Here is a 22792-nt window from a genome sequence, read left to right on the forward strand (position 1 = left end):
TTGGGATTGTTTCAGACGACATTGGCCGATTGACGCAAGTGATGATGTCTTGCATGACCGTATTTGTCGAGGGAGCACCATGTTTCACGAAACGATTGTCTCCATGAACAAAACAAGCCAGGTACAAATACGTTCACAAACAAACCAAGGGCAGAAAATGGCTTGCCGCGGTGTGGTGGTGTCATCTAGGTTCACTAACGGTAAACAAGGCCCTGTGATGTCATTGCAGACCACGAAAACGCATTTAGTGGGAAAATCAAAATTTTAACTTGCATTAACTAATTTCTCAGTGAATAAAGCACCGTTTGCATGCGGACAAGCGCTGGGGGCCCTATAAACACGAAATCTTTCGAATAACACAAACTTGTGTTTTGTCTTCATGGCTCCTTTAAGCTTTTTTTTTTAAATGCTATGGATGAGCTGCTTCACATAAAAGGCGTATTTTACAACATTCTTAGCCTTGTATGGCTTTCTCGCACAGCTTAGACGTCGTGTGAAAAAGCCAACTTGGTCTAGCAGCTCAAGGCAAGGTAGGCGCACCTTCTCCCGTTTGCACTCAAGAGTTTGCATGAGCAGGCATTAATTGACTGCTGCATAATCGAGTAAAACTGAAGGCACTTCGCACTATGAGGCACGGGCAGCGTAGTAGACCTCTCACTCGAGGATCTTCAGCGTAAACCAAGACATCGCGTACAAAAGGTAATTTTTTTGGCTTTGTAAATTCAATGCAGCCTCGGCAGCCAGGAATCGAACCCCAGACATTGTACATCCCTGCAGCCACAGGAGACCATGAGAGATCTGAGCAATCTGGCACCTCAGAAATCTCATGAAGATGAATAAAGCTACCGTGTGATATTATTTAGAGGGTTTACAAAACCCAAGGATAGACAGCATAGGGGCACTAGATACATACTTGCTTACACAAAACTCAAAATTAAAAAAAAAATGACGTGGGCAGCCAAGGCACGGTATATCTACGGTGTTGACCAACACCATGTATTGTGTCCTGGCCGACCACGTAATTTCTGTGCCTGCCTCCACTGGAATGTGAAAGGCGTTGTAAACAGCCCTGTGGTCAGCCATAACCCATTACACATCCAAGACTACAGTGCAAACTTTGTCGTGACGGAAACCACGTACGATGCCGTTTGCACGAAGGTCACGCCAGCCTGCCTCATAGATTGCGCGATATCGATAGTGCATATAACAATTTCTGGTGGGACTTCACTAGGTGGTACATATAGCATCGTCCATACATTTTCAACAGTAAAAAAATAAAGGTAGTAAATAAGCAGTGCATAAGCTATCCCTACCTCTTCATTGTTTCACTACTTACTGAAAAACTTGTGCTTGAAAATGTCAGGCTGGAATGGATACGTAGACCAGGGTGGTATTGACATTGGCCTAAATAACTGAGTTTGATTTCCAGTACACACGCTGCTGTCTTCACGGCTATCAACTACCGTGTTACTGTAAACCCTCACTTGAAATGTACGCAGAGTGAGAACGCAATGGTGGATCTAAAGTATACCATCAATTACAAGCCAGGCAAGTGCGGGAACCCGTTAGGTTGTGACAAGTGGCCTGCGAACATTAGTTCCCACTGGAATGGCAGGATGAGTGCTGCAGGCAGGCTAGGGGTACCGTGACTGCAGTCAAGAGATGCTGCAAGAGAAAGAAATGGAACATGAGGAATGAAACACCGTTCAGGCAGCAGTAAATAAACAGTCTAGGATGAGTAAAAAAAGGTCAAACGCCAGAGAAGACCACACAAGCAGTGCTCTTGCCCGCCCTGCGTTATCCGGGTCGTTCCCGCTGAATTCCATTGGTTATTGAACGCCGACTGGCCTCACTATTAAAGATGAAAACACATAACGAAGTCAGCATCCCTTGGCAGGCACTCCTGGCAAGCAAAAGTGCTGGATGCAGTAACGAGTGCAACAGGCTAAAGCAGTGTGTTACAACGCCCTCACGAAATACACGCACACACGAAAACCTTCCCAACAGCGTCCTGTCCCGCTCCTAACTTCACCAATAGATCGTACTGCAAGTTCATTTTCGTTACAACACGGTTAGCACAAGGCACGTTGTCTAGAAAAAGCCTCGAGGCTAACAAGTGATTTTAATGACGCCACATTAAAGAAGAGACAAAGAAACGCCATGGGCGAGACGGGTTTGCATGCGAGCGAGTTTCTGCGGCGTGCAACAAACCGTCAACAGCTCGCGATCGCCGACAGAGGCGAACAGAGCAGCATAAACAGTGACAATGACGCAAGACGGTGAGAACGCGCCGTTAAGAATTTCGTAAACGTCGCTAATATAACTGCAGCGAGCAGAAAGCAATTGAGCTTTTCAGTAGGAGAAATGCGAACTGATTGCAAACCCGCCAAAAAGGAGCGCTCACCTGAGTCGGCCGATGGTGGACAGTTGAACGCCCACGGCTGATTGCACAGCCGTAGAGCCAGAAGACGCTGGAGCTGTTGAACGACGATTGACAGGGCGACAACCATTCACACTTGCGTTGACAGCAGAAGTCCAACGCGGCTACTTGAGTCTATACGGCGCGCACGCCGTGTAGGCAGCACTCGGAAAAATACAAACATACCGCGCGGGAGCGCTGGGAACAAACGTGACGTCACATCCGCCTAGCGCTCATCCTCACCCGCCGAAACGGTCGGTTAATTCCTCCCCTGAAGGGCAGGTCACTGACGCCGCTGACACTGCGTCGCTCGCGTTATCACGTCATCAAAGTCAGCTACCTCGTTAGCCACGGCGCAAAGCGCTGGAAAACTGATCCGCACGTAATACGTTTCACGCCAGAATCAAAATACAAGGCTCGGAATGCAAGTAGCGATCGGAACAAGTAGACAACGAATGCAGGAGCATAAAGCCGATGGCACGCGAACTGCAAGACAATATGAAGCTAGCAACATATTTAACAGCAACAAAAGGAGCACGGAAAAAAGCGGGGCGAAGCAGCTTGCCAAAATAGGATGCGTTAGGCTTACCAAGACTAGCAGCAGCAAGTTCACGAGAAATACTCAATAAATAACTGCAAACAATCCTCCCAACAAGAAAAAAGCGCCGCGAGGCAGCCGCTGTGCTAGGCGATAAGGATGTAACGTTGCGCAGGCTTGCGGTTGGAGCCAAGGCCGGAATCCCGCATGGCGCACACACACGCCGTTCCTTCAAATGTGCAAAAAAAAAAAAAAAAAAGTGACGCCACAGGAAGTCACGTGACTAGTTTAGTTTGACGTCACTTCTGCGGGGCAGGAGCCACCGCGAGGGGGCTAGATCTCGTACCCCGCGCGGGGCACGAGACTTACCCCCAAAAGATACGCTGCTTCTTTAATAAATAGAATAGCGAGATCTTCTGATTCACTACAGCTTATTCCTAATATATTTATTGCCTTGTTTTTATAGTCTGTGCACTTAACGTTTTTTAAAAACAAATAATTTGCGTGTATGATGGCAACATCGCTTCCAAGCCAATCCAATTCAATCTACGTTCAATCGAACAACATGGCGCCAACACCGCCCAAAAAACAGCCAGTCTCAATATTTCCAGAGCCATCAGTAGAGGTAATAGCCATTGAATGACCTAGGAAATTCGCAAAGAAATACATCACATCGTGCTGATTGTTGTCAGTGCAGTTGATCACCAATATTGACGGTGATGGTCTGCATTACGCTGGGCAGCATGGCTGGCGTCAGAAGGCGTGGGTTTGTTTACAAACGAAAACGAATTGAGAGAAAATTGTAGCACTAGTTATTAGATGGCGACGGTTAAGAATCACGTTCCTGTGTTCTATGATATGCCCTTAATGTGGCCTAAGTGTAAATAGGATACGGCAGTGTCAGAAAACCACCACAACACTGGCGTGACATGATGACGAGACTCGAATTGTAGCTTTGATCCACTTGCGTGACGAGCTGCGCCCGGCTACTTGAAGGGACTAAAAACTGAAGCGCGACCAAAGTTTCTGACGTTAAAAAAATGGCTCTTTATTGAATTTGTGATCTCATGTCGATGTCCGAGTTGCGGGCATCACTTTCAATCAAAAACAAATTCAACGCTCGTTTTTGTAGGCTCACCATGATGAACAAATTGCAGTATTTTTTTCAAAGATATATTTAAAGGTTCGTATAGATGTAGCCATACATACGGTTATATCAAGTTGTGAAGGATAATAGTTGCGAAACAGTACTTTAACAAAACTGCTAAAAGTTTATCGATAATATCTCGCACGCTGGTCCACTGCGCGATTCTTGCGATGTGCTTCTTGTCACAGTTGCTGCACTTGTGCTTCGTTGGCCAAATAACGCTTCACGTATGACTCGTGTTAACTTCCCTACATCAAAAAATGAATGGGATATTGTCCTACTTTCGATTGTTTTTTGATCACTTCATTGCCCACTGGTAGCGTGGCACAAGAATGCACACGGGGGTGACCTAGTGAAAAGAATGGTGCCTAATGATTTCGTGAGCCGGCCGTACAACCAGTGCAGCACTCCTTGTACTGAGTTAAACCGAGCCCTTATGTGCAGTGGTGTGTCAGAGGAAACTAGGTAATTGTGCACAGGGCTGCCACATTCTAAAGGCATTCATTCTGTTGGTTTTGTCCTTGAACAGGAAGTGTGATAAGGGTTCATGTGGGAAAGGAATACGAGATTGCATCTTGTACAGGACAGGGTATATGCAGGACTGGTAATCAAAGATGCCCACTAGCTCTGCCACTCTAGCCACTAGTTGTTTTTCTGACAATGCATTGCACATGTCCACAAAGTAAGCATTGCCTTGGCACCAAGAATGCGTGCTTTCTTATGGTCACTGCTTGCTTGGCTGGAAAATGCAGAAGCAACGCAGATTTTCATTTGCTCTCTGTGCATAATTTATTTCTGTTTGCTAAGCATGTTACTTTATTGTTGCAGCCGATTCAGGCGACGGCAATTGTAGTGATCCACCCTGGGTCCATGTTCCTGAGGATTGGACGTGCCTCCGACTCGTACCCACACACGATACCCCACGTTATTGCGAGGCCATGTTTATCTGCGTCATCTCCCCCACACGTAGACCCCATTCTTGTGCCTGAAGTTGAGATGGTAAGTGGCACTGTTATAACAGAATGGCATGTTTGCCTCGTTATCCAGGCGGGTGCAGAGGACACTTACTGAGCCATATTGTGCTGGCGTTGAAGATATGTTTGGTTTATCAATTCAGCTTAGTTGAAAAGTTGGCAGCATTTTGTTAACTACAGGGGGGGATTTGCTGCAGTGTGCTGTTGGAGAACCGAACAGCTTTAGAGCGAAAGCCATAGAAAAAGTGCTTGCCTAGTTTTTCTTTTATGCTGAAAAAATTGTGTTTTTCTTGCAAAGAATTTGTATGGACACTAACTGGGGACATTTTTAGTTTCTTGCGTGAGGAGCTCCTTCTCACAGTGTATGCTGAAGCTGTCAACACTCTCCCAGCAGCATCAGTTGCAGGCAAAGGGAAGCATTTTTACTATTATGTTTGCATGAGCTTCCTATGACAGCCACTCTGTAGTGGGGCTTGAAAAATCCCGTCTCTTCAGATCACCTTCCTAGGTGCTGGTACGGATATTTGGGAGGAGCTTAAAACTGCCCGTAAGGTTCTGGTTTTACTTCCATGCTTAGTCCACCGCTTGGAACGTTTGTGCTCTTGGCCTTGGGGCTGCAGGCAGGAAAAGGTGCCACAGGGTTCATTTTAACTGCTGTATGTCCACACAGCCATATCGAAATCTCCATTCCATAACCTATTCCATATACTTTTTGTAGGGACAGGACAGTACCCAATGTTTTCACAAACCAGAATTTTCGTCTTCCTACAAGTTCACAAAATTTAACGAACACTTTTCGGGATGTTTCAAGAAAAACATTTAAACTACCTGGTGAAGTATTTTGTGGCATCTGTTGTGGCTCATTGAACCTTTAATTCTTGACAAACGAGCCATGACAATGCAGAAGCTGAATGTGACCCTTTTTGTTTTTATCTAGGAGCCAGATGTTGTGGCCACTATTGAAGAAGGTTGTGAAGTTGTTGGAAACCTTTTGGCTTCCTGTTTGACTTCAGAAGGAAGAATACGTTACACCTTTCCAACTGACAAGGCAAGTGTTATATATAAGCTGCTAACTGATTTGTGCATCGAAAGTAAAGTGAGAAAGCATGTTACATGATGCTCTTGAGCCGTTGTGTGTCACAGATTCACCATAACTGCAGTGTTTCCATGCCCTAGTTACGTTTCATTGCCTTCTATTCATTTGAGCTTGCAAAAATCTTTGCAGTTGATTCTCGTATCTGCAGACAAGTACTTCCAAAAAGCCATTGAAATAGATTTTAAGATCCTGAGAAATTTTTAGTCGCATATTGTGTTACTGTAAATGAGTGTTCAGTGTAAGTTCACAACTTATTGTTCCAGATTCATCACTTCAATCAACATGTGAAACCAACAGTTGTTGAACAGATGTGTGACCTCAACTGGACAAACATTGATCGACCACAGGACTTCCTTATAGGAGAAGAGGTAATCCTATTTTGATGTTGTTGCTAAACATGAGAATTTATTGTAGGGGAGCAGGTGATTTTGCTTTTGAATGTGCTAGTGTTAGTTTTTGAAATTATCAACTGCCATTTCATGCAAGTGTTTGGATCCATGTTCGTCCACATCAGGCATTGCCCAAGCATTGTGTATTGTTTGTGTGGTGCTTGATTTATGAGCATGTCAAAGATTACTGGTCTCTGGGATGGCAATGAAGAGACAATCAGTAAAGTACATGAGCTAGACCATTTGTCTCAATTAGAATCACGTGCACTTCCACTTGAAGTAAAAAAAATGATCCGATTTAGGTGTTGTGTCTGCAGTGACCTTCTAAGTAGCATTATGAAATGAGGTCTAAAATGTCTAGGAATTAAAGCAGCTTACCAAAGGATGCAAAGTGCTTGCTAAAGCTTCTGGGAACAGACTTTACTGTTTACAGAACCATTCTTCTTGGCTAAGGTCAGAGTGAGTGAGTGAACAAACTTTAAGCAACAAGCCTAAAGCAGGTGAAACCGATGTTCAGTCTGTGTCCCAGTGGGAGGTGGTGTCCTCATGCCAGGATACCTTGGTGCTTGCTTCCCTCTCCACCAACATACACTGGGTGGCTCGGGCCGAGCTGGGCAGCAGTTCCACCCATGGACTTCTGTGGTGCAATGCTAGGGAGGTGTGTTGAGGGGTGTGAGTGGGCATGCAACTGTTATGTGAAAAGTTGGCCTAATTGTGGGCAGTGTTGATGGGCAGCATGTATTGTGTGGAAAACATGGTGTGGAGAAGGATGCTGTGAGGGTGTGTGTTGGCACGGCCGCTGGATGAGAGCGCACGCAAGGTGGGCTTTGCCTCTTCGCCCGGACTTCAACGGGTGAGGGTGTGAGCCGTGGTGTTTACATTTGCCGTCGCAACACTCCCTCGTGACGCTACCGTTCGGGGGACGGATTTCGTGACAGAGTGGGGTGAGCCGCGCCAACAACGTGTTCAGCTAGCTTTTGCAGTGGCGTTTTCAAATGAGACGGGGCAGTTGGTGTAATTGATTTTGCCCAGATTTTTTGTCATGTTAGATAAACCAGAACTGCACAAGGCATTTGTTTACTTAATTACATATGGGCCGTATGCGATTGCATATGAGTGAATACGCATTACAGCCGTTCACGGCTGTAATGTTGGTTCGCTTGCAACATTCCTGAAGTGAGGCACACGGTGAAAGCAATGAAGGGGTGCATGAATGTTTATTCATCCAAAGCTTTGCACAATTTCAAAACAACAATGCACACCCAATTAAAAAGCAACAAATCACATGAAAACTGCTGGATTCATCACAACGCAGGCTATCAGCCAAATAACTGTATGAAACATAGACACATAAAAATTACAAAAAAATTCCATAGGCATACTAGCCAGCCAACTTACTTCAATGCTACTGCTCATCTGTCGTTTATAGATTTTAAAAATGATAGTCCTGGTCTGCTGTGTGTGTATCCCAATGTGCGAGTTTTTTTTTTTTTTTTTTTTGGCTGGGGGGTTTATTTCTTTCGAAATGTGGTAAAGTCTGATTTTGATATACAGGTTGGCAGTCTTCTTCAACAAAATGTAAACTTTATTGTCTTGTCGGGTGGATCACAGTGCAACAGGTGAAGCTTCAACTCAGCAAATAATGCTTGTGCAAACACAACTGTTAGCACCCATACTATAAAAGGCTCACTAACATGCAACTCACATGCAACAATTTTAAGTCCTTGCAATGGATCTGTGGAACACAAAGCCCTTTCTCCACAATGTGGCAGATCTTCAAAATCTCTTAGATGGTGCCACAAGACCATTGCTTCTTTTCACAGCTGTAAGTGCTGGCACCTCAATGAACAGCAGTGCAGTGTAGCATTTATCGCAGGATGTGCCACCATACACTTTCCGTGCCACAAATCTTGCTAGATATAGCACTACTGCGCTGACAACAGGCGAAAGCTTTTGGGGAAGTCCACCCTGTGGGTGAAATCATGATCATCGTCAAGGGGTTGCAAAGTGATGATCGTCTTAACGATTCTAAACATGTTGGTGACTCAACGAAGCTTACATCACTTGAAGGGCAGAGAACAGTCACAATATCGCGAGAGCAGTTTCCAGCCTCCGATGATGCAACTTCTGTTTAAGTAACAACATGTTTGTAGGCAGCTGTAAATTGGCAGGAAGTAGGGTTGTTATAGCAGCTCTTTCCTCTTACGCAACCAAAAAATATTTCCAGGTGGTCTCGAGACATCTTGTGCACGAACAAATACTGCAGCTTCCCCGTTGCCACAAGCCTATCAAAAAGTGCTGTGACGCTGTAAGGAGTCCCACAAATTTGGATTTCTTGAGGTCCTCAGTCACTGGTATCCCCTTCACATCCTCGAGTCCTGTTATATACAATTCATACATTTGAAAAAAAAAAAGCCCTGATTGAAGCCTCATTCGCCTTTCGCTGAGGTGCCTTGTATGATCTGCCAAACGGATTTTTTGCGCTGAAGACATCAAAAGGCCGTCAAAGATCCTTGCGAATTCAGCCGTAGCATGTGCACCTTTAAATTGCAGAATCTTCGCGTGAACTCACAAAAGTCGAGTGCATCTGCCACAGATGAACTGAGTGTGTGGGCTGCAAGGTGAACTTTCACCTTTTGTGATCTGATGTCTCGTCTTCCCCACAAACAACACAAAGGCTGGGGGAGGTCAAACCAGCCCGGGGAATATAAAAGTTCAGCCGAGAAACTCAGCATCAGAATCTGTTTAACGCGACCTCACATTGACAAAATTCACAAAAACTGTTGTACTGCCACGCCGGCCCAAACGACCGCCCCACGTTTTGCCTGGAGCAACGTTATGGGCTCAAGCGTCAACAGCGGTGCTTCGCCTCCACCTCAGAAGGTTTTTTTAACCTCCTTGCGTGAGCCCTTGCACTGACTGGAGGAACAGCCAGTGCATGTATTTTTATCAATGTGATTGTGAGTATCAGGACCATATAGCTGAAAAAAGTGGTGCTATGTGGTGTATACGGCACCATGCCACGAAACTGCTGCGTGCCTTTATGCACGCAAACGCTAAAAAGGATCCTGGCATCTGCTACCATGAGTTCCCATGCTACGCTGAACAACATTTCCTGGCAAGGCACCGCGGGAAAAGCAGCGAGAGGAAGAGGATGAGGACGAGGATTTCAAGGATGAGAATTACAAAAGTACAACAAAATACGAAGTGCTGTTGCCAAACGCCGTTCCTACAATATTTCCAAGCTATCCAGCGTACATGCGGAGAGATATCCCACCAAAAAAGGAAGCAGCCTTGGAGAAATGCTCCGTCGTGTGTGACTGGTGAAGTAGAAGAAGATGATGAATTAAGTGGCGGCGCAAACTCGAACCTTGCCGCTCTCTTAGTTCTCAAAACTTCTGAAACCGATGCAGGCTTGTGTGTCCAGACCCTGACAGAAACCAGCGGCATAGTTACATCATTAGTAGGCGGGACATCGCAAAGCAACTTTGATTTTCAGTGCGTGATGGAGAGCATGAAGAAAACAACTCACCATCTCGAGATGAAAGTCTCTCGCCTCAAGCAAGCGTTGCAAGCACTACAAGAAAAGCATGATAAAGCAAGAAAAGCATGATGAAGCACACGAGTGCCTGCTACGCTATGATGACAACAAGAAAATCCAGCAGTTCCTGAGTGTGCTGGAAGACACTGAACAAGGTGACAAGATGGGTGTGCTCATAAAAAATCAAATTTCGTGCTTCATTCTGAAGAGGCTGACATACAGTGAGACCTTCATCTGAGAATGCGTCCTTTAAAAGGCATGCTCCAACAAGGGTACACTCATGTCTAATCACAAGGCCTTTTCGAACTGCCCTGTCGTGCGACACTGCAAAAGTATGTGGGCAAGTCTGCAGGAAAAATCGGAATCACTTTGTTAATCAAAAAGCGCCTCTGCGAGGAAGTCAAAGGGCTGAGCATAGAACAAGAGCAGTTTTGCTCACTCATCATCGACAAAATATCAATTCAACAGAAGGTAATCTATGATCAACAAATCGACAAAATTTTCGACTTTGTCAACATGGGTTCTGAAGATGGTCCTGAGAATATTCTACAACAACCCCTCGTGTTGCAAATCAATTGTGTTTCGTTCTGAGAGGCCTCTCCACCCCATATGTCATTCCAGCTGGTTATTTTTTCACTCGATGTTTGAAGGGTGGCCAGCTTTGTTTCAGGACAGTCGAAGTGATGAAGGCCATCGAAAAAGTGGGTCTTCGCATAGTGAGAGTTGTGGCCAACAATTATCAAAGAATGTTTCCCTCTTCAAGAGCCTTTCGGGCAAGGATGCACTCGTCCATTTGGTACCTCATCCCATGCGTGAATGTGATCCGTTTTTTCTCTCGTTTGACCCATACACCTCATAAAGAATCTGCGCACCAATTTAGTCAAACGGGAGATTTTGGGTGGAAGGCAGGTAATTCAAGGAGGTGTGTACCTGAAGAAGCTGTTCAAAATGCCGACCCAGCTACTTGTGAAGCCAGTCAGATTCCTTATGTGGGCTCATGTGGAACCTAATAACCTGGAGAAAATGAAAGGAGCTAGATCAACGCATATCTTCTCAGATGAAATGATAGCCACTTTACAGTTTCTTCAGCAAAACCCAGAGTGCTGGATGCTGAAAAATTTCAGGACAGCCTGCCCACCATTGCTTTCTTGAAGACGGTTTCCAAGTGGTACTCCTTCATGACATTGGTTCTCTGAGACCCCGCTGACAGCAAGAAGAACCATTCTGTACGCCTGACGATGAACGGCTTTCATGGCTAGAGGTAGACTCCGTCACCTATCTGGAAGACCTCCAGCTCTCCGATGTCCCATCAAGAAACAAGATAATGAAAGAAGGGTACAAGGTGACACTGCTAACCACAAGGTCGACAGTGGCAGAAGTTGAGTACCTTCTCCATCATGCAAAGTAAGTTTCTTCTCACATCATACTTTCTGGTCTTTCCTTTTGAACCAAGATTTTAAAACTGACTTTTTTTCTCAAATTCCAGCTTCCGCTAGTTATTGACCCGTAGCTTCAACAGCGACCCTGTAGAGTCGTTGTTCAGCTGTGTGAGGCAATCCAACGGCGGCAATGACCAGGTGGATGCTGGGATGGCAGTATTCGTGGTGGAAAAGCTCCTAAGGTACGAAATTTGATGATGGCTTGACAGAAAAGAAAAGTTCATTTCACATCTCCTTCCAGGTTGGCATAGTGCATGCTGTGAAGAGTGAACACTCCAGCTCTGAGAGCAAGGCGCCCGTCAGTCTAGCAGTTCGGGATGACAGCCTTGCTGCCCGACCTGCTGTGGTAGAATGGGCCTCGAGAGAGCTTGCAGATGAGCTGGAGTTGGTGAGTTACTCTTCCGAAGCGAAAGCTGACTTTGAGATTTCACTACTTGCCTTTTTGGCTGGGTACATCATCTGGGATTTTGAGGAAAAAGTACGAAATTTTATTTCTGTGGAATGTCGCACTGTCATTTGTGTCGTTCTCTTATGGCAATCAAACTGATCCTGTTGACTTTTACTTCATAGTTTGTGTATTACTGTTTCATTTCATTTCATTTCATTTATTCGTCCTTAAGGGCCAGGAGGCATTACATAAGGGGGGGCGGGGCGTACATCAAGGTTGTAACATCTTCGCAAAAATGTAACAAGGAATAACAAAAAAAGAGGAAATAAAAAGACAGAAATCAGCACTCAAGTGATGGCGTACATCGGGTTTTCAACAACTGCGTAAAAAAGTAAAAATGATCACAAGTTAACAAGGGGCAACAAAAGAGGAAATAAAAAGGAAGGAAATTAACACTCAAATGACAAGGCGTTCGTCGAGGTTGTAACATATAAAAAAGCGACAATGGTCACACATAGTAACTAGAAACAACACTAGAAGGAAATAAAAGCAGGAATGAACATTCAAGTGACAACAGCAAGACTAAGAATAAATTTTACAGGAGTGTAATAACAGACAAAGAAAGAAGAGTAAAAAAGAGATACGAAGAAGGCAGGTGGGGTCTTTAGGTAGCATCGTTTGGGTAGCTGATATACGTTAGTTTTTCGCGAAATTTTGTGCGATCGCTGCACGAAGCAATGTTGTCCGGCAGCGCGTTCCAAAGCGTGACGGTGTGGGGAAAGAATGAGCTGCTCATCGCCGTCGTGCGGCCCTTTATCGCCGCCAAGGGGTGAGTGTGAGATATACGGGACGATGTCCGAAACGGGCGTTTCAGGAGGGCGTGTCCTGACCGAGTAAAGTAAAAGGTGTGCAGGAGGCAGAGGCGAGAAATTATGCGCCGCGAAGCAAGCGGTTGAAGAGACAGAGTTTGTTTTAGGGCTGTTATGCTTCGTCTTGAATATTCTGAAGCAATGAAACGAGCAGCGCGGTTTTGCACGGCTTCTATGTCATCGCTGAGATAAGCTTGGAATGGGTGCCAAATGGATGATGCGTACTCAAGTTTCGGTCGAACGTATGTTAAATATGCAAGTTTTTTTATTTCCGAAGATGTGGATTTTAAGTTGCGTCGCAAGTACCCAAGTGTGCGTGAAGCTTCACAGCGGATTGTTTGGATATGTGTCACCCATGATAGAGATGGCGTCATATGAAGTCCTAGATACTTGTAAGCACTGGTGTGGTCAATAGGAACGGAGTGAATGCAATAAATGTTATTCATGGTGGTATGTTTGCGCGTGAAAGACATTACTTTGCATTTTGTGAGGTTTAAAGACATATGCCATTTTTCGCACCAGGCAGCGATGGTGTCTAGATCATGTTGTAGGGCGATAGTGTCATTAGGTGAAAGAAGGGGGTTATACAGGACGCAATCGTCCGCGAAAAGGCGCAATTTTGATGTTATGTTAGTAGGGAGGTCGTTTACGTAAATCAAAAACAAGAGTGGAGATAAGCCTGCGCCCTGGGGAACACCTGAGGTTACATTGGTTAGAGCTGACTGGAAATTGTTGGCGCAGGTAAACTGGACGCGTCCAGTTAAAAACTGTTCAAGCCATTTTATAATGTTTGGACTAATACCAAGGGGAGATAGTTTTGCAAGCAGATGTTTGTGAGAAACGCGGTTGAAGGCCTTCGAAAAATCCAAGAATATTGCGTCAATTTGAAGATTGTCTTCCATGTGTTGCAGCAGGTCATGTGTGAATTCGGCTAATTGAGTTTCGCAAGACAGAGATTTACGAAAGCCGTGTTGGAAGGGGTAAAAAAAATTGATTGATTCTAAGTAACACATTAGGTTAGATGCTATGATGTGCTCGAGGAGCTTACATGGGACACTGGTAAGAGAAATCGGGCGGTAATTGGAAGGTGCATCGCGCCTGCCTCCTTTAAAAATGGGGACTATTTTCGCTTTTTTCCAATCGTCAGGCAAGGTTCCTGTGCTTAAGGACTGTTTGAATATAAGGTACAGAAATTTACTAGAGATATGTATAGTACCTTTAAGTAATTCTGCATTGATGTCATCGCAGCCTGCTGGTGATGATATTTTAAGAGAGCGGATTAAGTTGGTTATGCCATCCAGGGTTATTTGTATTTCAGGCATTGTTTTGGGGGAGAAGTTGGGCAAGGGTTCTATAGGGCAAGAATTAAAATCGTGGAAGACCGATGTAAAGAATTCGTTTAGGGCTGCTGCGGAATCACTGACGCCTATGGGTTCCTCACTTGCATCGACAAGGTTTATCTGGTTAGTTTGTGGTTTGGTGGAAATGGTGCGCCAGAATTTATTTGGGTTTGTGCGGAGTATTGAAATCAAGTCAACTTGGAAATATTTGTCTTTGGCGTCATTTAAAGCTTTGATGTATTCAGCCTCACAGAGGCGGTGTCGCTCCCATGCTTCTGGACTGTTTTTGCTTTTTGCGGTTCTAATCTGCAATCTGGAATTTTAATCTGCAATAAGGTTCACAAAAATATTTTGGCAGTTCAGTTCAGTGCTGGTAGCGAAACTCAACACTAACATTAACTCATGGGGTTGCTGACTTATGTTTTGCGTGTTTATTTTTGCATTTTGTGATTTTCAGGTGCAGTGCAGAGCACGCAAGGCTCTGCTGCAGGTGCACAACCCGACCACAGGATGGTATGATAGAGCAGCTTGATAATGGTCACCTCAAGTACAATCCCATTGAACTTATTGGCATCTGCAAGCTGATGTGCACATTCGTTAGCGAAGTGATGAAGTCACCAGAGGTCAGACGAAGCGGTAAATTGTGCAGTCTTCTTCTCTCGGCGCTGCTACCGCACTTCATGCAATGCTCCGTTTTGACTTGCGATGTGGAGGACACTGACCACACCAAGGAACTTTTTGAAGTTCTTCTCAAAAAGCTACTACGACCTTTGCTGGGCAACTCGGCCGGGAATGTCAGTGCAACCGTGGATCAGATTGTAAAGCTGGCCCAAAAACCCTTGTCACAGGAAAGGTGCTGAGGCTTTGATGTCACGTGGAATTGATTTTCATTCAACATTCCAAAAGCTATTAAGGCCGCGGGTTGGTCTACGAGGTCAAAAGGAAGCAGGTACGTTCACCTGGGCAAGTGTGGCAACACACATGAGAATTAAGCGTTGTACTGTATACAGATGAATATTTGTGTACACATTTCCTTATGGCAATTTTGTGGAGTTTGTATCTGCATACGCCTTTACTCCATGACATTCCCACGCTTATAGGTGCATACAGACTATGGTCCTATTGTTGCTCTATGTGTGTGTATTAGTGTACATAGCGTACTTTTCACACAGCTACGTGGCATATCTCAACGGTTGTCATTTCTAATGGGATTTCTGTTACCTTGTTTATTAAGGCGGTCACTGCACCTTATAACTCCAATGTTTGGTGTAGCCAGCTCCTTTTTTGGTTGGAGCTAATTTCTCCAATAAATCGATATTTATCTCATAAAACTGTGGTGTCAAAATAAAAAGAAAGTTCCGAAATAACTATCATAGCAGTATCACTGCATTTCCCAAAACGCACAATCAAGTCTCGTATGTCGCAAAATGAATACGAATGATGGTGTTTTATTTAGTGCACGAGGAAACATGTACACAAAAGTTACACTAGGTATCACCTTAAACATTCAAAATTGTTTTAATACACTCGTACCGTCACAGCGTGCAGACGAAACGTGAATTTCTCCCAGGCGTCAGGTCACAAAGAGCATGCCAGGCAGTGCGAGACAGCAATGCTAGTAACAGGGCAACACTCTCAACGCGTAATACTGCTGGCGCGAACAGCATTTAAGTCCCATCTAGACCAAAACAAGCTTGGCAGCCGTTAATCGTCTCTCTTTTAACAGGCATAACATTATCACTGCCAGATGCCTTGTCTAGAGTAGAACATGACGGAAACTTGAAGCGCTAGGACACAGGGACACACGAGTGGGACACACACACACTCGCTTGTCCCTGTGTCCTAGCGCTTCAAGTTTCCGTCATGTCGTACCAACAGGCCCAAAGCAGCACCCTCGTGAACTAGATTAGAACGCTGACAATAAGCATACACCTCAAAACCACGACCGACACGAGGGCTTGAAACAAGTGACCCGAATGCAAACCATATTTCACGATCGCCACAATGGTGGCGCCACGGTGGCAGTGCTGGCAACTGGGCACCTTCAAGCCGCATTGAGGGCATGCAGCAGGTCGCACATCAGTGCGCCTTTCATCCAGTGGCCGTGGTGTTGGTTTGCAGTTTTAAATGCAGAGCATTTCTTAGCCTCGCCTGTTCCTGCGTCGGACGGTGTCAACAGTTCCGCGTCCGCAACAGGTGCGCCTCTCCTTCCCTCCTCTCTCTCAACAGCAGCTGGTGCGCGCATGCGTCGTAGTCAGCCCGTTCGCTCCGTCGCGGTCTCGGCGTAACAGGTGCGTCATAGCAGCGCGGTGGGGCGTGGAAGGGCGCGCGCTGCTTGCGCATGCGCGCTCTCCCCCCCGTACTGCTCTCCCTCTACTGCGCGCGCTGCAAATATGAAGCGGCTAGCGGTCGCTCGTGCTTCAGTCACTGCGTTGCTCCTTCCTTCCTTGGTTGACGCTCGTGCCCACGTTTACTTGTGTCTGCTACTCCAGCATCACGGAAGAAGCGATGGAAGCAACACTGCCTTCAATCAGTACTGAGGCCCCAATGCTCTGCATTTACTCGTGTTCCCCTTGCGGGAAGGCGCGGAAATTTTTTTTGGGGAGTGGTATCTTTGTGTAGGGAGAGTTGCAAATGCACAGATGGGAATTTTTGGTGGGATAGTCAGTAGAGGGCGAGAATGCCTGTATAGCGAGGAGGAAAGCAGTGGGTGGGAATGAGGGGGAAAAAAAGGTCAGGTGTCATGGGTCAAGGGGACAACTGCCTGGTGTGTACGTTATCTCGGACTGCGGCATGAGCTGCTTTGTTATTAATGCATTGTTAATAATGCATGAGCTGCATTATTTAATGCATTCTTAAGTGAACTGGTCGAAAGAAAAAAACAGTAAACGAGTGTTAAAGGTCAGTGGCTCAGCTAGGAACAATCGCTGTACGTACGTCCTTTTGTCAAAGTTCCAGAAATTGCCAGAATGTGCTTGCTGTGCATATAAACTTGTCTTGCGCACTGTCATGACACCACGTATGTCTTCATAAGGTACAAGTCCTTAGGGGCAAATAAGGGAAAAAAGCCACTGAGCCAGCCCAGTGGTTGCTAGTGTTGCAGTCTCTTGACCTTGAGCCTCGCAGTGCGGGGCCTGTTTTTGTTTGTCCGCCTTATTCTGCAGTGTTCCCCCCGTCCGCAGGTGCTGTACCTGAGCCCGCAGGAGGCGTACCACGTGCACTGGCCAGTGAGGAGGGGCCGGCTGAACGTGCACGGGGGACCGGGGGGCTCGCTCATGGCCGTGCTGTCCCACCTGGAGGCCATCTGGGGAAGCGCCATCCAGCAGTACCTCGAGATCCCGCTCAAGGACCTCAAGGTAACCTCAGGGGGACCTCAGGGCGAGTGGGAAGGCACTACAGGGGAAGCACGAGGAGGAAAGCAGGAGAGGAGAGCCGAGAACGAGGAAATACAGCACTGTCTGTGGAGGGCTGAAATTGGCATTGGGGCCCTCTTTCCCACTTGTTCTATCTGGAGCCAACACTTAACCAAGGCAGTAACTGGGGTTGCAAGGAGGGTGCATAGTGCGAGGGAGGCTGGAAAGGGCCTGCTGTTATGAAAAATGACCCAGTTCACTGCAAAGGAATTGTCTGCGGTAGGCTGCACATGAGCACGATAAAATCTGTTGCTCTGAGAGGGGGGGGGGGGGCGCAAAAATTCATCAGTTCAATAGGGAATTTCAAGAGTGGATACTCAACAGCTTGTTCTGGCTTTTGTTGTGGTTGCTTTTCGTTTCTGTTTGATTTGAAGCTATATATGTATCACCCTAATAAGATGTAATGTCATCGCAATAAAAAGCATCTCAAGGGCAGCTCTCAAAACTCTCGTTATAAAGAAGTGTGATTATTGAAAAATTCTTTTGTATGGCAAACCAGTCACATCTTCACTATTGGTTCTCTGTTTCAGTGCCTGTAGTGCTTGGACCACTGAGCTGTGCACATTCTTTATACTATATTCCTTAACTTATCTGGGGCAAGAACACAAAAGCTCTTTGTAACATTGAGGGCTTAGTTTTTTTTAGTATGAGGAATGATGCAGGATGTATGTGTGGTTCATGCAGCACTACAGGGCTGTGCTGGTCATCCCGGACGTGCATGCGAGGGACCACGTCCGAGAAATGGTCCAGCTCCTGCTGTGCAAGCTGGGATTCGGTGGCTGCTTTGTCGCCCTGGTGAGCTGGAGTTGTCATGCTTCTGCCAGGAGGCTGTTCTCAGCCTAGAGTGTGTTGTGTCTATTTTTCTGGGAAAAATTTGCTATTGTGCACTTAGGTGCATTGCAAAAACTGGAAGCAAGGTCTTGAGGTGGTGTTGACAAGGGGGTGTTGAACACTTCCAATCCTGGCAAACGAAGGGGCTTAATTAAGCAGTATTGAGAAAACTTGCTCCACGCTAGGAAGGGCATTTTCAGTGGCTGAATTAGAAGCTGCAAGAAGGGAGAAAAGGTGAGAACGGAGCAGCTTGCAAAGTATGCACTACCACATAGGATGTCCCTGCTACCACGACCCAAGCTTTTAGAAAACATGGAATGGTGCGTGGGGGTGGAACCAACTGAACAACATTGGCAGTTGTATTGAGAAGGTGCTAGCATCTTTTATTGTTCCCTGATGGATAACTAAAGCAAATAACGAAACATTTTAGTTAATGGCTTTAGAGCCAAAGTCTCGGAAGCTACATAACTTGTGCCTCGAAGAACAGCTGTTACAAGTGTGTTCCTAGTAGCATACATTACTTGCCGCTCTTTCACTGTGCCCGACAGAAAGTTTTCAAATTTTTTAAAGCAAATGCTGCAAGAAAGCATACTCGTGTTCAAGCAAACATTGCCACACCATGCAATACATTTTTACTTGCCGAGCCCCCCTGCAGTAGAGAATTGAAGTGTGGTAGGGTGGTTAACAATAATGTGGCATCAGTGCACGGTCGAAGAATGAAAATTCTCTCACTCTCTCGATTGTTCTTCTCTTCTCTTCTTTTTCTTAATCTGTACCTTAGCACTTAATTATTTCCTAAGAGCTTTTCTGTGGGGGATCTTAAAGCAAAGAAACTGTCTTAGCTTCAGGAACTTGAAGGCCCTGTGCATGTGCCTGTAGGGCCTCCTTCCTTTCGCTTTCCTTGTAGCTGATGCTCCTCGCTCAGTTCACTGTAAGTGCCGTCCCCCCTTTTTTGTTCCTTGTCTGCAGGAATCTGTTTGTGCAACATTCGGTGCGGGTCTGTGCTATGCTTGTGTCGTGGATGTCGGGGACCAGAAGACAAGTGTGTCTTGTGTAGAAGATGGCATCTCTGTTCGCACAAGCAGGTAAGGAGGGGCAACCTTGTTTGAGTCTCGATTGTGTCTCAGCATTGTGACACCAAGTGTGCACCATTTCGGTATCTTTGATGCTTGAAGAGCAAGGTGAGCAAGCTGCCTAGCAGTGAATGAGCATTCATTGTGCTATAGGGCAGAGTACAAGCACATTTGCAAGTCTTTACTGTGGTATTTGGTAAAACGTTTTTTGGGTCATTGTTTTGATTTTTTCTGTGTGCACTGTGGTCACTTCTTACATTATTAAAGGGGCCACGATGACAGAATACACGATTGTTTTATTCGAAAGATCTGGTGTTTTATAGTGCCGCAGTGCCTGTCTGGCACCAAACAATGCTCTGTTTACTGAGAAATTGAACATTTTAAGCCAGAATTTTAATTCTTCCGCTAAATCGTGTGTTTCGTGATGTCAGTGGTGACGTATTCAGGAAAGGTCCATGAAACGAACTAAGGCTGCTGCAAACCGTGAAATGTCCTTGTTGGTTGCCTTGTTTGGTGTCTGCTCTCATAGATGGTGCGACGATACCACTCCGAACCACTGTCCAAACTTGCTCTGTTTCTGGTCGGATTTGTAGCCGGCTTACTTTTGTTGCGGTTGATAGTAATTGTTTGTGAAATTTTTGGTATGCTTGACAAACAGGGCCATGTAAGGGGCAATGTCGCTTATGCCAAGTGGCCAGTGTCGTGTCAGACCGGCCAATGCAGCTGATGGTGCTTCTGCGTTTATGTGCTTGTTCGTAACTTTCATTGTTTACACCACCGTTCTTACTGCTAGAAAAAGAATGTGCACTAACTTGCACTAGCTAAAGTGCAAATAGCTCATTCTGCAAACTTATAATTCCTGTTTAATTGATGCTCGATTTTGCTGGCCTCAGCCAATCACAACCACCTGTCCATAATACGTCATGACTTCAGTGTAGAAAAGTATAACTAGGGTGTCACATTCCCATTCTCTGTTTTCCTCATTATACAGCTTATTTGGGTGAAGCTTGCATTAGAAGTAGTGTCAGCGTTATTCTAACGAGTAAATCTGTTGAATGAACCAAACTTGCATTTTGTCTTCATGGCCCCTTTAATTAAAATAATTTAAACACTGCATTCATAGTAGGTTATACAAATACCCTTTTTATCTCGGAGGTGTTTTTATTGGTTTTCTATTTGTTTCTTTTTGCAAAACGAGAGGCTGACAATGGAATATGGCGGAGCGGACATCACGCACTTGTTCCACTACTTGCTACGGAAGTCCGGCTTTCCCTACAAGGAGTGCGACCCGTCGAAAGTCACCGATGCGCTGCTTCTGCAGGAGCTGAAGGAAAACATGTGCCACGTTAATCTGGTTAGTGAACTTGCTGCCTCTGTGTTCCTGAAATTAAGATTGATCTCACAGGTTTTCCCTCGTAGATTAGCACTTGGAACGCTCAGAACTCGGTCGAAATTGTGATTAAATTGTCTAAGCAACCACTGTTTGGGGGCATCTTTGTTCTTCTAGGACATCTGCGGAGCGCAGGAACGGTCCTTTCAAGTGAAGCAGCCAGGCAAACCGCTCCTGGAATACAAAATAAAGGTTTGCCTATTTTGTTTATGTGAAGGGGAGAATGTTACTACTTTTCTGGGGTTTACTTGAAACGCCCATTTCTCTCAAGTAACTGCCTTGCTTATAAAAGCGGCAAAAAACTCATATACTGGCTTTTACTGCATCACTTAACCCCTTAAGGGCTTATGACGACCTGAGCTCGTCATGAGCAGTTGTCATTGTTTTGCGTATGCCGAGCTGTGGTTGTCATGGGTCTTCCGCAATGCTACAAGAGGCTTTTGACGAGTGGAGCTCGTCAAATGGTGCTTTTCTTTTTAAAACATAGATGGCAGCACTGGTTCTGCCATTGGCGCTTGTATTCAATGAGAGTTTGCACACTTGATGGCGGAATGTGGGGCTTGCTTCCTGTGCGTTTTACAAACATGGCCTCATCTGTGCGGTGTTCTGGTGCGGGAAATCTGTCTTCAGATGGTGAAAGCGAGAGGGATGAGGATGTCAGTGTTGGGTTTGATTCTTCAAGTAAAGAAGATAGTGATGATGTTTTTACGGACAGTGACTCTCAAGGGGAAGACACCAGCGATGATACCCTACGATGGCTAGCTCTCATGAATGGTGCAAGATAGACCCCGAGAAGGCTCTCTGAGCAGTGCCATGCTCTGAACGCTACCACATGGATGGTAGCCTCACCTACTAGCTTCAAGTCATCTATCGGGTATAAGCGCATTTCCTGCACGGTGATTCAAACCCAACCTTTTTCTGGAGTTGCAGAAGTTTCTTTGTGAATACACCTGAAATGTCCCAGGCATAGCGTATTATATGGAGTGAAGAATGACCAATAAAACTTTATTATCTGCCGTAAAATATTTTCGCAAATATTTTTCTGTCTTGAACACGTTACTGAAGCATATCACATCATTAAAAAATTGAAAATTTTGGAACGTAATTCTTTCGTTTAATGAGCCCTTAAACGTTAAAGTACGCAGCAATATCAAATGGAAGACAAACATTATAAAGTAAGGGATAGGAGAGATAATAGGTCACCTGCAGAAAAAAAAGTGAAACTGTAAAAGTAAAAAATCATTCTAGACTGCTTGTATACACAAGCAGATATTGTTATAGCTGGTGTTGAAGCTTTCAATTTAAAGTTTACAGCTGCTTTGTGAAGTGCACCTTTCATGTGACCTTGGTGCGTATTCTAGTGACGGCATGAGATCCACGATATGAGCATTTCAACCCTTTTATAAGCAAAGAAACGAGTAAATAGGAGTGGAATTTCAAGTGAACCTGAGAAAAGTAGAGCTTAAATCTAGCTGTGCAGCTGCTTTTTTGTTGGAGGCGAAAAGCGACAACTCCCATGTTTCGAGATTTCAGCACATGTTGCAGGTCCTCTGGTGGTCAAATTTATTCAGAAGTCCTCCATAACTGTGTGCCTCGTAGCCCAGGGGTAGGGTTAGCACATTAAACATCGAAATTTCTTTACATACACACGGATATGTGACAGAGAAGAGTCAATTCAACAATACGTACTTGCTGCGGTGGCTCAGTGGCTAAGGCATTGTGCAGCCGAGCCCAAGGACACGGGTTTGATTCCCGGCTGAGGCGGCCGCTTTTCTGATGGAGGCGAAAAGCGAAACCACCCGTGTGTTCGAGATTTTGGTGCACGTTAAAGATCCCCAGGTGGTCAAAATAAATTCAAAGCCCTCCACTACGGTGTGCCTCATTGCCTGTGTAGCATCGGCGCATTAAACCTCATAATAATCAATCAATTCAACAGTACAACCAC

At 45.4% G+C, this 22792-nt stretch overlaps 1 protein-coding gene and 1 long non-coding RNA gene across 2 annotated transcripts in view; one reads left to right on the plus strand and one right to left on the minus strand.

Moving 5' to 3' along the window:
- Window positions 1-1073: 1073 nt before the first annotated feature.
- Window positions 1074-3221, minus strand: LOC144170150 (uncharacterized). Its single transcript, XR_013322570.1, has 2 exons — window positions 2405-3221; window positions 1074-1665 (listed from the first exon to the last, which is right to left on the minus strand). It is a non-coding gene; the product is annotated as an uncharacterized LOC144170150 (long non-coding RNA).
- Window positions 3222-3502: 281 nt separating this feature from the next.
- Arp8 (Actin-related protein 8) overlaps window positions 3503-22792 on the plus strand; it is a 37263-nt gene continuing 17973 nt past the window's right edge. Inside the window, exons 1-9 of the mRNA XM_077699754.1 lie at window positions 3503-3582; window positions 4933-5103; window positions 6016-6126; window positions 6438-6542; window positions 17323-17496; window positions 18238-18348; window positions 19354-19469; window positions 20658-20811; window positions 20965-21039. Of these exons, the coding sequence (XP_077555880.1) occupies window positions 3523-3582; window positions 4933-5103; window positions 6016-6126; window positions 6438-6542; window positions 17323-17496; window positions 18238-18348; window positions 19354-19469; window positions 20658-20811; window positions 20965-21039 (1077 nt within the window). The 5' untranslated portion in view covers window positions 3503-3522. The remainder of the gene's footprint in view (window positions 3583-4932; window positions 5104-6015; window positions 6127-6437; window positions 6543-17322; window positions 17497-18237; window positions 18349-19353; window positions 19470-20657; window positions 20812-20964; window positions 21040-22792) is intronic.

This window comes from Haemaphysalis longicornis, unplaced genomic scaffold, assembly GCF_048455015.1.
Source record: "Haemaphysalis longicornis isolate Haplotype H1 unplaced genomic scaffold, Haemaphysalis longicornis Haplotype H1 scaffold_2, whole genome shotgun sequence".
Classification (NCBI taxonomy): Eukaryota; Metazoa; Arthropoda; class Arachnida; order Ixodida; family Ixodidae; genus Haemaphysalis; species Haemaphysalis longicornis.